At 46.7% G+C, this 13,379-nt stretch overlaps 1 protein-coding gene across 8 annotated transcripts in view; it reads left to right on the forward strand.

Moving 5' to 3' along the window:
- GATAD2B (GATA zinc finger domain containing 2B) overlaps window positions 1–13,379 on the forward strand; it is an 82,210-nt gene that overhangs the window by 57,518 nt on the left and 11,313 nt on the right. For all 8 annotated transcript variants that reach the window (XM_074938352.1, XM_074938349.1, XM_074938355.1 and 5 more), the window contains 5 exons: window positions 3,495–3,624; window positions 3,913–4,044; window positions 4,402–4,533; window positions 7,432–7,602; window positions 11,879–12,194. In XM_074938352.1, coding sequence (XP_074794453.1) covers window positions 3,495–3,624; window positions 3,913–4,044; window positions 4,402–4,533; window positions 7,432–7,602; window positions 11,879–12,194 — 881 coding nt within the window. The remainder of the gene's footprint in view (window positions 1–3,494; window positions 3,625–3,912; window positions 4,045–4,401; window positions 4,534–7,431; window positions 7,603–11,878; window positions 12,195–13,379) is intronic.

The following is a 13,379-nucleotide window of genomic DNA, read 5'->3' on the forward strand; positions in this document are numbered from 1 at the left end:
AGGCAAGTCCTAACTCCCAGTTTCCCAATAATGTGGCCACAGGTATGTTTGGAAGCAGGTGGCTCTTTGTAGCAGAGTTCCACTACACTTAAACAGAGATGGGTCACCCATAACTGCTGCATTGGAGACAACTTCAGATGCGTCAAAGAGCAGCTACCTCAGTTGGCTAAATGTGAAACCGTGGGTATAGATTCATCTGCCTGGAACAGATCAAAGCCACCATATGCCTCTAGGATGTTCTGGGCCCGATTCGGTAATTGTGCTAATAAGGCTGATGGTAAGCCAAACTAATAAGGCAAGTTGAAATTGTCAGTTGAGTCGTCATAAACAAGGAATCCTAGCTCCAAGGTGCACCCCAGAGATCCCACCAGTAGATGAGTCACAAATAGGCCAGCTGCAGTAGACCTGAGGGTACTGCTCAAAACATACGGCACAGCAGATTGCTGAAACAAGCCAGACCAGATCTCCGTGCAGTGTGTGTGCACAGTATGCAAGATTTTGAACATCAAAAGCCTCAGTATTAACTAAAGGAGGTGGTTGAGCGCATAGTAACATGGAGCCAAATCGTCATAAATGCATTCTGCCTCTTATTCTGTGAAGCCTTCAAGCTGCATTGATCCCATAGTCCTGTGTCTGCCTGTGGTACCAGTTTGTATTGTGTTGTGTTGTATCTACTCAAGCTGGTAATACTTGGCCTTGATATCATACTTAGTCTCCCCCCCCCCCCCCCCGCAAGGTAGGAGTTTCCCCTCTGTTCCAGATGGGGAAACTGAGGCAAATAAATATTTTCCTAAGGCCATAAAGCGAGTGTTGGGATTCTGATCAAGAGCTCCAGGATTCTGGTCCTGTGATGAAGGCCTGGTCTACACTACGGGGGGGGGGGGCGGGAAATATCGATCTAATGTAGCTGAAGTCGAGGTACTTAGATCTACTTACTGTGGCGCCTTCACTGTGGTAAGTCGACAGCTAACGGTCCCCTGTTGACTCCGCCTGCACCTCTCGCTCCGGTGGACTACCAGAGTCAACGGGAGAGCACTCGGCGGTCGATTTATCGTTTCTAGATGCAATAAATTGACCCCCGGTGGATCAATCGCTGCCTGTCGATCCAGTGGGTAATGTAGACAAGCCCTAAGTCACGTTGTCTCGTTATACAGGGTTAGGGATTTTATTCTTTTGAGCATCCTATCTGTTGTGCAGTGTCGTACTCATATGAGGCTGCAAGGATGTAATGACCCACGAAAAGGGTATTGATTGCCATAATGATTTTAGAGTTCTTAAGATCTTACATAGTAATGTCCCAGTGCTTGCAGTGTCAGCAAATTGCTTATTGTTCTGTTTTTGATTTTTAGGGAGCAGGCTGTTGGAGTTTTTCTAGATATACAGCCATCCATGAGCTGTCAATCATAATTTTTAGTTTGTAATTTAACACACTAGATTTCTGATGAGTAGGACGGCAGCGGATGCAAGAGCCCATCTCCGTAGTACTCTGCAATCGGCTTTTATCTTGGTCACGGCTAGCAATGAGCTTGGCTTTTGGTAACAGATCACACGGACACAGCCTGAACTGGCTAATACGTACCAAGGTGTACCAAATGCTAGCCTCCTTACTTGGGTTGGCAGGAATTGCAGAGGTGTGCAGAAGTGAGACCAGAATGCAACCCTTGCAGTATCTCTGCAATGGCTCAAAGGAAAAGAGAGACTGACCCTCAGTCCATTTCAGTAATTTGGAGATAAAAGGTTGTGCCCCAATTCGTTTACACGGGTCAGGAGAGAGCTGTGTTCCCCTCCTTCCACAGAGCCCCTTCCATTTCCTGAATGCCTGAATCGCTCTTTTCTGGGGATTGTACCACTTGCCTCTGAGAACAATCTATGGTGCATATTTTTCTTTTCATGCCCTCTCTTCCTCCCTATTGTCTGACACACACACCCTCGTTTCCTCCTGACCTTTGCCCTTTTGCCATTTTATTCTCCCATGGTTATACACCAGCAGAGATTCTCTCATCTAAGATGAGTACCACACCTTATGATTCCCCGACTGGACATTGTGCTTGTGCTGTGGGCGGATAAACATCCAGTAGCGCTGTGTCAGGATTAGGCATGGTCGAGGCACCATCCCACAGTCTGAAACCAGCCCTTAGTGCTGGAAGACGCATAAGAAATGGGGATAGACAGCAAAGCTTTCCCAGTCTCGCTGGTGGCCAGAAGGTGAGCCGGCCAGAAGATGATGGCGGCAGGGAGTTGCGAAGGCCAAAACCATCGTCTGACAGCAGAGCCTGTGCAAACTGCAGCCTCCGGTTGTGCTGCGAGAGGTTGACTGCCCCGTTCTAATGCTGTCGGAGTGTGTCCTAGCGGCATGGAGCTGCCAGTGACACCTGGGAATCTGAGGCTGAATCCAAGTATTCTGATCTGACTCTTCTAAAGCATTTGTGTCTCGTAATGTGTGTGTAAAGGCCCCTTTGAGCCTAATGTCCTGTCTGAAATCAAAGGCTACAGAGCAGTCAGGCCTAGAAATGAATTTTGGTTTAACCTAATGCTGTTTTCTGGGTTTCACCTGCTAAATTTCAGATAAACTAATCTGCAGCCCCACCTCAGTCATGGCAGTGGATTCCAACTAAAGTCCTGAGAGTTGTCAGTCTGCCACTCAGTGCTAGAGGGCCTTACACCAAGCGTGCTTTCACTAGTTAGCATCTTGACTTTCGTGGTGTTTTTGCAAGCCTCCCCAAGCTCCATTACGTTAAATTGGTGACGCTGAAGGGCTTTTATTGTAACCACCTTATTCCAAATGATGTCACAATGAATGTAACTCTGCTCGGTTACCACTGGATTATAGCATTGATTTCCTAGCGACAGGCCGCTGTAGCTCCTCTTCCTTTCTGCTGTTCGGTCTATTGACTGTGGACAGAATATTTCTGTCTAGCTTTTTCTTTATGGCCTTTTTCAAACAGATGTGTATGAATATAGGTTTGGGGTATTTACATGTATCTTAAACTTTGAGCACTTCCCCCTTTATCTCAAGCATCACGTGAGTAACAGTGACTTTTTCAATATGTCTGTATAACAACAGGCAAAGATGTCTGGAGTTATGCTTGCCTATGCCCCCTTAATTTGTATCCAGAGCCTCAGCACCTCATTGCTTGTCATTTCCCTGTTTAGTTAATACTTAGCTCCTTATTAACAACATGTGCAGGTTTGTCTCAGACATGCGCTTGTGTGTTAACCTTGTCCCTAGAGAAACCTGCTAGTGAAGAAAGCATTTGGAGTGAATCCTTTTATCTTAAATGTGAACATTTGTGAGCAGAGAGCAGTCTTTTCCTTTTTGAAGCCAATAGTTTATGCTGCTTCACATGTGCGGCTATAAGGAGAAATGTAAAACTCTAATGGTTCTGTCTGGCGTGGGGGAGCGGGTGGGGGTTATACTGGTCACGGATTTCTAAATGTCTCTACATTTGGAACAGCATTTCAGTTCAACTTTCTCATTTCCCTCTGTTGTGCAGTGACCAGGACAGGGGTCGATTGACCCCCTCACCAGATATAATTGTCCTTTCCGATAATGAGGCATCAAGTCCACGTTCCAGCTCTCGCATGGAAGAAAGACTTAAGGCAGCAAATCTTGAAATGTTTAAGGTAAGGAGCATCCAACCTGCTCACTGAGAAACTGGAGTCTGGTGCAGTAAAGAGCCCTACCACGGGAAAGGGGGCACAAGCTCTTAGAGGGTTGGGAGCTGCAGGGGAATAGTGGGCAGTACAATGACATTGTTGATAATGCTCCAGCTCACCCCAAGAATCCACCTTAGTTCAGATTTAAGTACAGCACAAAATTATTGTGTGAGGGCCAGGTTGGTTAACACTCACTAACGAACTCTTGCTACCAAAGAGTAACCATGAGAGTCCTGAGCGAGTCTGTCTGTGCAGGGTAAAGGCATAGAGGAGCGACAGCAGCTTATCAAACAACTCCGGGATGAGCTGAGACTGGAAGAGGCCAGGCTGGTGTTGCTGAAGAAGCTGAGGCAAAGTCAACTGCAAAAGGAGAATGTTGTACAGAAGGTGAAGTTCTGGGAGATGGGTGGGTGCATGGAATTGTGTTCAATCAGGCTTGTGGGAGCCCATTCGGTGGTACATCTTAAGGCCAAATAGGTCTCTTGGGATGATGCTTGCGTTCGAGTTAGCCCCTTATTTCACACTGGCTTCCCTGTAGGTGCCTGTTCCAGAGCCTGGGCAGTATTTGTTCCTTGTGGCGAAACCAGCTCATGGTTCTTGAGACCAGCAAAGGATAAATCTAGGTAGCACTGAAGTGTTAGCATCTGATTTAGCATACGCCAGCTTGGTTCAGGATCAGTCCATTTGTGCATTTCCTCTCATAAGTGCTCCACCATGATGCCCATGTTTTCTCTCTCCATCTAGACTCCAGTGGTGCAGAATGCTGCATCTATTGTTCAGCCATCTCCTGCCCATGTGGGACAGCAGGGACTGTCCAAGCTTCCCTCCAGGCCTGGAGCTCAGGGGGTTGAGCCTCAGAATTTAAGAACATTACAGGTAAGCATCATTGAGACAACACTCTCTGCTGTCAGTGACATCAGAGACTTTTTATGTGCAGTATTAAAATTTTGTTCACCACACATACTGCTTCCTCCAAAAGCCAAAAAATTCTTCTTTGCAAATAATTTCTATCCATATTGCAGATGATGGCTTTTCCAATAAATAAATGTTGACACTTCTGAGCCCTGTGAGTAGAACTACTTTTGTTCTTTGTGTGTGGTCACAAAATGCAGATGCAGTGACCACTGTCAGACCAGATAAAGACTAGATGGCAGTATCTATCTTGTGTTCTGTATGGGACAGTCTCTTGAAAGAGGTGCTGGAAGATACATTTTCTGTTCTGCATGATTAAGATTTCTAGTGTACCCTGTGTCTCTGGCAGATTTCCCCTTCTCTAGCATTGCAATGCATGCCATGAATGGGATGCTTTTCAGTAAAGGGATATGTGGTTTAATAGCACAAATTGTTTTGGGGTCCTGCGGGATGAAAGGGCTAGCACAGTGCAAGATGTGGGTGATGATGATGGTACTGAAGAAGGCTGTGTTTGGTCACCGCTTGGTATTGCACACTGAGTGGCAAGTGTCTCATGAGAGTCGCAGGGTTACTGGTATATAGACTACTGAAAGAAATCCACCAGCGTGTCTAGCAACAAGGATGGCTACTCCCAGTGGAACTAGGTCCTGAGACACTGCAGTGTGCCTGGGAAAGGGGGTGAAGGAAAACACAAACAAAATGTCAAGCTGGAATAGCTGTTTCCCAAAGAAGGTAAATATAGACAGAGGCTGGATGCTGTTTAACAAAGAGCCTTCATGTATGCTTACTGGAAAAATGCTAATCCTAGATGTCACACGTTGTTTAATGTTATGGAGATAAACGAAAAGCCAACAGTGTGAGCTCACTGGAACAAGGACTGAGTGTGCGTGTGTGGAGCAGGGTGTTTACGCTGACAAGCGATGTGGATTTTTTTCTTGGCATTTCACCCGGCCCTGCTGTAGAGCCCAGTGCTCTCCTGCCATCTTGAAGAACTCCCACCAGAAATGTGTCTCTTCACTAGCAGACAGCTTCAGATTAACCCCCTCTGCTTTGGCTGTCCTGTGCACTCCCCAGCACGGATTACACAGCCACCCCCTTTAGTGTGAAGCAGAGCAATATGTAGTGATGGACACTGCTTATAAATCTAGACAGGCCCCTGGTAGCCAGATCAAAGCATCTGCTACAAAACGTGCCTCCAGCAGAGTTCTACAGTAACTATCATATCTGAAAATGCTTGCAGATTAGCCTCCTGACTTACCCCTTGCCTCCCTCCCACTTCCGCTGTGGGCTGCTGTTCCCTTCCCTGGAGGAGTCTGCACAACGTTCAGTTGAGTTGACTCTGGCCAATCCATCTACAGTAGAATCTTGCTAGCTTACCCTGACTGACGCAGCCCATGGAGGAGTCTCAGACTGTGTGCCGTGCAAAAGCCAGGCTAGTGCATTACAATGTGCCTCATCTATTTATTGGACAAGCGTGGTTTTCACTTGTACTCATCTGCACTTACAATATATTCCACAGTATAGAGGGAAGTCTCGGTAATGCAGTCTCACAGTAACGCTCCGTTAAATCATGGCTGAGAGGTGGTGAGAGAGCCGACGTTGTGTCCTGGGGTGCATGGATTAGAGGGTCAGCCGTTTTACTGCCTGCTATCTCTGAGGGTTCAGTCTAAATCTCGCTGATCGGTTTCTCCTCCTGTTAGCCGTCCCCGTGTGTTGATGGCATTTGTTTCCCTGCTATGGTAACCGTTCTGGGGTCAAGCCTATTGTGACTTCACAGCAGGATCAGGCTGGTAAAGGAAATGGGCTTTAAGAAGGAGGAAGCACATGGTTTGCACGTTCTGTGGAGGTTTTCTTCTTCGTGACATGAGAAACTTGTGGACCAGTAGCCGCCTTTGGGATGAGGCACTCGCATTTTTTTTAATCTACCCTTTTTTTTTTTTTTTTAAATGAGATCTGTCCCTTCAGTACACACCCATCCTCCTGTTTGAACGTTGTCGTGGCTCCCAGAAATGTAGAGAACGCGGAACCTTGCACATGAACTCTAGTCTGGAAAGCTAGTTGCTGACCTTTTGCTGTGGTTCAACCCATACCAAGCACTTTATTTAGTGGTCTTGGTAGCATGGTTCCTCTGACCAGGATGGACGAGGATATTTCTTTCTGAACTCTGCTAGGCAACCTAGGCTAAAGAACAGTCTTCCCCCCGCACCTCACCCCCGCCCCCCCAAAATTCTATTGGACGTTTATTTTATTGTAATGACGTCACAGACCAAACCCCTTCAGCACTAGTCAGATAAGCCCTGTTGGCTACACAGCTGTTCGGTGTTCAACCATTGCAGAGTTGACTCACACCGGAGTGTCGTAGCCTCCAAGTAACTGGCACACTGCCTACTTTTTTCTTCAGTTTGCAGCTTTGCACGTGGATTAGACCAGCTCCGTCAATTCGTAGCGGAGGCGGGTAGATGAAGGCAGACGGAACACTCGGTCTCCTAGGAAGCTTCCGTTTCTGGGATGTGAAACTTCTGAACCCGTCCACCAGAGCTAGATAATGCAGATCCAGTTTCCAGAGAGCATTGCTTGATTCTGGGGAATTTGGCAGCTGAGATTAGATCCATTCTTGTTGCAGTTGAAATCCCAGCCTCTCCACCTGAGAGGCTTGTGCTTTAACTTTATAGCAGACCTTGCTCCAGTCAAAGCAAAACCAGGTTATGTAAAATACACGAAGCGATTAAAGGGGAAGTTGGATTAATTGATTATTGAGAGAGAAGTTAATTTGAGTTAATGTTTACACCCATTTATATTTTACATATTCTGTTAAAAATCCCAGTTTGCCTGATGTCTTCTATTTTTTTTTCCCCTGGACAGGGTCACAGTGTCATTAGGTCTGCCACAAACACGACCCTTCCCCATATGCTTATGTCACAGCGTGTGATTGCTCCGAACCCCGCCCAGTTACAAGGGCAGCGCGTTCCTCCTAAACCTGGCCTCATTCGCACTACAACTCCAAGCATGAATCCAGCCATCAATTACCAGCCGGTAAGTTACCTCTTACTTCTGCTTAAAATTGGATTCAGTACGGTAGCGACAAGAAGGGAAATGCCAGTAGGTGTTTCTGTCTGAAGCACGGACAAAGGCACAAATCCTTAACCTGTGTGAGAAGTGGAAGGGTAAATGAAAACAGCTGTACTGGGTCAGACCAATGATCCATCAGGCTACTGAGCTAGTCTTCCAAGAGTGACCAGGGCCAGGTGCTTCAGAGGGAGTCAACGGAATAGGGCAATTATTGGGTGATCCATCCCCTGTCGTCCAGTCCCAGCTTCTGGCAGACAGGGGTTGCAGGATGCCTGGGTATTGCATCCCTGACTGTCTTTGCTAATAGCCATTGGTGGACATATCCTCCATGAATTTATCAAATTCTTTTTTGAACCCCGTTACACTTTTGGCCTTCACAACATCTCCTGGTAACGAGTTCCACAGGCTGACTGTGCATTGTGTGAAGAAATACTTTTTGTTGGATTTAAACCTGCTGCCTATTAATTTCTTTGGGTGACCCCTGGTTCTTGTGTTATGTGAAGGGGTAAATAACACTTCCCTGGTCACTGTCTCCACACCAGTCATGATTTTACAGACTTCTATCATATCTGCCCTTAGTTGTCTCTTTTCGCAGCTGAACAGTCCCAGTCGTCTTCTCTCCTCATATGGAAGCTGTTCCATCCCTTCATCATTTTTGTTGGCTTTCTCGGCACCTTTTTCAATTCTAATATATCTTTTTTGAGATGGGGCGACCATAACTGCAGGCAGTATTCAAGGTGTGGGTGTGCCATAGATTTATATAGTGGCATTATGATATTTTCTGACTGGTTCCTAACATTTAGCTTCTTTGACTGTCGCCGCACGTTTAGCGTATGTTTTCAGAGAACTAGCCACAAAAACGACAAGATGTTTCTTGAGTAGTAACAGCTAATGTAGACCCCATCATTGTGTATGTATAGCTTGGTTTGTTTTCCAGCATGCATTACTTTGCATTTATCAACATGGAATTTTATCTGCTTTTTGTTGCCTAGTCACCCAGTTTTAACTCTTCCCAGTCAGCTTTGGACTTAACTACGTTCTGTATTGTCTGAAAACTTTGCCACTTCACTGTTCACCCCCATTTTCCAAGTAGTTTATGAACAGCACTGGTCCCAGTACAGATCCTTGGGGAACCCCACTATTTACCTCTCTCCATTGTGAAAACTGATCACTTATTCCTGTTTCCTATCTTTTAACCAGTTACTGATCCAGGAGAGGACCTTCCCTCATATCTCGTGGTTGCTTACTTTGCTTAAGAGCCTTTGGTGAGGGACCTTGTCAAAGACTTTCTGAAAGTCCAAGTACACTGTAACCAGTGGATCCCCCCTTGTCCACATGTTTGCCCTCAAAGAATTCTAATAGATTGGTGAGGCTTGCTTTCCCTTTACAAAACCTGTGTTGACTCTTCCTCCAACAAACTGTTAATCTGTGTGTCTGATGATTCTCTTTTTACTATTGTTTCAAGCTAATTGCCTGGTATTGAAGTTTGGTTCCTCGGCAAGTAATTGCCAGGGTCACCTCTGGAACCTTTTAAAAAAGTTTTTTACACGTTGGCTGTCCTCCAGTCATCTGCTACCGGGGTTGATTTAAGCAATAGGTTACATACCACCGTTAGTAGTTCTGCAATTTTATGTTTGAGTTCCTTCAGAGCTCCTGGGTGATACCATCTCGTCCTGGTGGCTTACCACTGTTTAATTGATCAGTTTGTTCCAAGTCTTTCTGTACTGACACCTCACTCTGGGACAGTTTATCAGATTTGTCACCTAAAAAGAATGGCTTGGGGGTGGGGTCTTCCCCACATCCTCAACTGGGAAACTTTCTATAATGTTGGCTACAGAAGGCTTTGATCCTACAGGTGGGGGTCCACAGCAGAGCAAGTCTAATTGTGATATACATGGAAGGAGGATGTTGTGGATCTCAGTCAGCTGGGGCAATTTTGTCACTTATGAATAAGTTCTAGCTACTGACAGGAGCAAGAACCATCATCCCTGCAAGATTTAAAGAATATGTAACAAATCAAATGATCAGAGGACTGATATAGGGCAGTCTAGGCATCTACCCTTCCTTTCAAAGGCAAAGGAAGAGCCTGAAGATCACAGAATATTCCTTGCAGTTTGAGGGCAAGAAATTTACAGCCATCATTTGTCCTAGATCAGGATGCACAGGGGCTGCATCTGGAAGTCAGACCGTTAAGGCTGAGAGTGGATAAAGAGAGTACAGCATGGTACTTTCACAGACACACAGGGCTGGAATGGACCTCAAGACCCCACTTGATACGCCCTTGCAGTTTGACAGTGAGCCATTGGTAACTTCACATTCAGCCAGTAGTGTACCCACCTTCTGGTCATTTCATCGCGACCATGTTTTGCTAGTTTGCTTATGAAAACTTATGTGGGACTGTGTCAAAAGCCTGACTAGAATCAAGGCTTTAATGTCACCTACAGATCTAGAGAAAGGGCTGCTGGTGCCAGCTCCATTACAGCAGTTGGGGAAACCAGACACTCAGAGGCCGTGCTGGGCGTGGTCGTCGCTTAAGCCCAATGGCCTTGTTTGTTGTGACTCGATGCTAGCCTGACGTGTACGTTCCAAGTCACAGGCAACGTCTTCTGGACCTGTGCCTGATTCGGCTGGGGCTGAGTGTGAAAAGGCCAAGATGGTGATGCTTTGTGAGCACAGTGCTGTGAACTGCTGAAAAGTGAAGACATTAAGTCAGCTGCTGCCCTTGATAGGACGGCAAATGCCTCATGACGTGGGGTGGAGCTTGGCATGTTTAAGGCCAGAACACGCCACTCAGTCATCTGGTCTGACCACCTGCATATCACAGGCTGTTAAATTTTATCCCATTACCCCTGTGCTGAGTGCAATGGTTTGGCTAAAGCCTATCTTTCAGAAAGGCATCCAGTCTCAATTTTGAAGACTCCAAGCAATGGAGAATACACCACTTCACTGGAACAAACTATTAAGGGATTAATCACCCTGTTAAAAATTTGTGCCTAATTTCTAATTGTCGAGTTTCAGCTTCCAGTTATTGGTTCTTGTTCTGCCCTTCTCCACTACATTAAAGAGTGCTTTATTACCCATTGTTTCTCCCCAGGAAGATCTCTAGATACTGTTATCAAGTCACCTCTCAATCATTTGAGAAGCCTAACAATTTGAGCTCTTTAAGTTTCTCACTGAGGCATTTTCTCTAGTTCTTGAATAATTTGTGTCCTTTTCTGCACCCTCTCCAATCTTCAAAATTCTTTTGAAAATTGGATAGCTGAACTGGATGTCCAAATTTTTCCTCTAATCAGTTTAATTCATAATTTTCCACAGCTTTGGGAAATTAACTCTCTTGAAGAATCAAATACATATTCTGTTACTGGTTGGGACCGTCTTCTGTTTGGCCATGTTGCAATGTTCAGCCATATGAAATGAGAGCCACTTGGAATGGGGAAGACTGGCAGCCAAGGCCTCTGAGCGCACTTTGGTTGCCTGCGTGGATCTGGACTCTTGCAGGAAGTGGTGCTGAATACTGTATCTGCAGTCAGTAGGGGATTGTGTGAGGTGCTTTGTTACTATCGTGTGCCAAAGGAATCAAGGCCTGAGAACCCAAGCGAATGGAGGATACGGAGGACAGCTGCTGGGGATGGAAGAAGAGGTAGCTTGTGTATTCTGCGCACCTGTGTGGGAGGAGATGGACACCATCTGCCAGTGGTGGTGATGCTTGGGCACATGCCAGATCAGTGAGGCGAAAGGTGTGGAGGAGCACAACTTGACCGTGAGCAATGGTGCCAGCTAGAGAATCACAGCACATAGTGTTGCCTACGCTCCAGATGAGGGTGGCACAGGCAGCTGAGTGCAGGGCTTGAGCTTGTGTTCATTTAGCCAGGGTCTCCTTAAACTGGCTGTAGGGTTCATTAGACCATTGGATGTTGCAGAAGAGGTTTTTCTGATGCAGATTTAATTCCTCCAGAGATGTCTCTTGGGGCATTTGTGATGTTGCTGATTAGTTAATAGCAGAGGCTAAGACATACCCTGTAGTTGGGACCCAGGTCACTCCTGGCCCCTGGCTTTCTGGTGTAGTGACTGCAGTCTCTACCACTGAGCCGTACCTATCTTCAGCAGGCTACCCAGAGCCATAGTGCAGTGTTCTCGCAAGTCCTCCTAGAGGGATTCAAGTTCCATCAGTCAGATTGCACTGACCTTTCTTTGCACGGCCATCAGGCGCCCGCCCTAACCCTCTCTTTTCTCTCTCCAGCAGTCAAGTTCTTCTGTTCCTTGCCAGCGTACGACTTCTTCAGCCATCTACATGAACCTTGCCTCTCATATCCAGCCCGGGACTGTGAACAGGGTGTCGTCCCCACTCCCCAGCCCCAGTGCTCTGAATGATGCCGCCAATTCCCAGGCAGCTGCCAAGCTTGCCCTGCGCAAGCAACTGGAAAAAACGCTGCTGGAGATTCCACCCCCGAAACCGCCAGCACCCTTGCTTCATTTCCTGCCCAGCGCAGCCAACAGCGAGTTCATCTACATGGTGGGACTGGAGGAGGTGGTACAGAGTGTTATTGACAGTCAAGGTGAGTTACAAGGCAGCACAAGCCAGGTGAGCGACACGACTACTACAAAGACACAGTGGCTAGACCTGAGGTCAGGACGCTTGGGTTCTATTTCTAGAACGGTAGCTTTGGCCGAGTCACTTCCCCTCTGTTTCTTTTCCCCTTCTGTAAAAGGGGTCATACTTACCTTTGCATAGTGCTGAGATCCTTGGCTTAAAGCATGGGAGTCTGGCTCTGTCACTTCCTCTCCACCTCAAGCTTTCCATCTGAAAAACTGGCAGTGCTTGGCTGCCTGTCTCACAGGGGTGTTGGGAGGATTAATGGCTGTAAAGTGCTTCGAAGATCAGTGCGAAGTATAATTCTAGCATTGCAGTGCCCAGGGCAGTGAAACCCTCGTGCTGTGCTAATGGCAGTGAGCAGGCTGAGGAACTGCCTGTGTGTGCACACACTAAGGCGTGGTCCTTGAGAGACGACTGCTGATTGGTTAGCAAGCATTGGAAGGGTCCCTGGTCAGCTTAGCCCCCTTCACGCTATCCTTGGGTGGGGGGGTAAAGGGGAGACTTTTTTTTTTTTTTTTAAAGAATCCTCCCCCAGCCCTTTACCTGGGAAAACCCACAAAACAAATCTCTGGAGTTCAGATGCAAAATGGCATGAGTCCCTCTTCTCTGGCACTGAAATTGCCAAGGGCTCCTGTGTCTGGCCCGCACTTTCCATTCCCATGGAAATGGACTTTGAATCTCCACCAACAGCCTGTCTTTTAAAGCACCTTCTTTTGAAATAATTGTTTTAAAAGCACCTCACCCTGATTTCAGTGCTCTGTCTGTTACCATGGGAACAGAGTTGTAAGAACTCGGTTATGTAAATCCCTCTGCAATGTTCTTAGGCAAGATACAATCTGTATCTGGAAAGGGGGAGCAAATACTGTCTGTAGGGTAACTGACTTGGAACAGGGATGCACTGTACCAGCGCTTACTCTGCAGAGTAGAGTTGTTTGCATCAGGGAATTTCAGGTTCCAGATGAGGTCTCTTTAAAATCATCTGTTTACTGGCTTTTGTCCTGCCGAACTCCGGTAGAACTCGGCAGATGTTAGCGTCTCCCCTGTTTGGAGCCTGACAGTTTAACTCTTGGTTTTAAAGCTGGCCACTGGCAACTTCCATCCTTGCGGGCAGTACCTCGGCAGCCCCCTACCTGAGAGCCTCCTGGTG

The sequence above is a fragment of the Natator depressus genome, chromosome 24 (genome assembly GCF_965152275.1).
Source record: "Natator depressus isolate rNatDep1 chromosome 24, rNatDep2.hap1, whole genome shotgun sequence".
Lineage (NCBI taxonomy): Eukaryota > Metazoa > Chordata > Testudines > Cheloniidae > Natator > Natator depressus.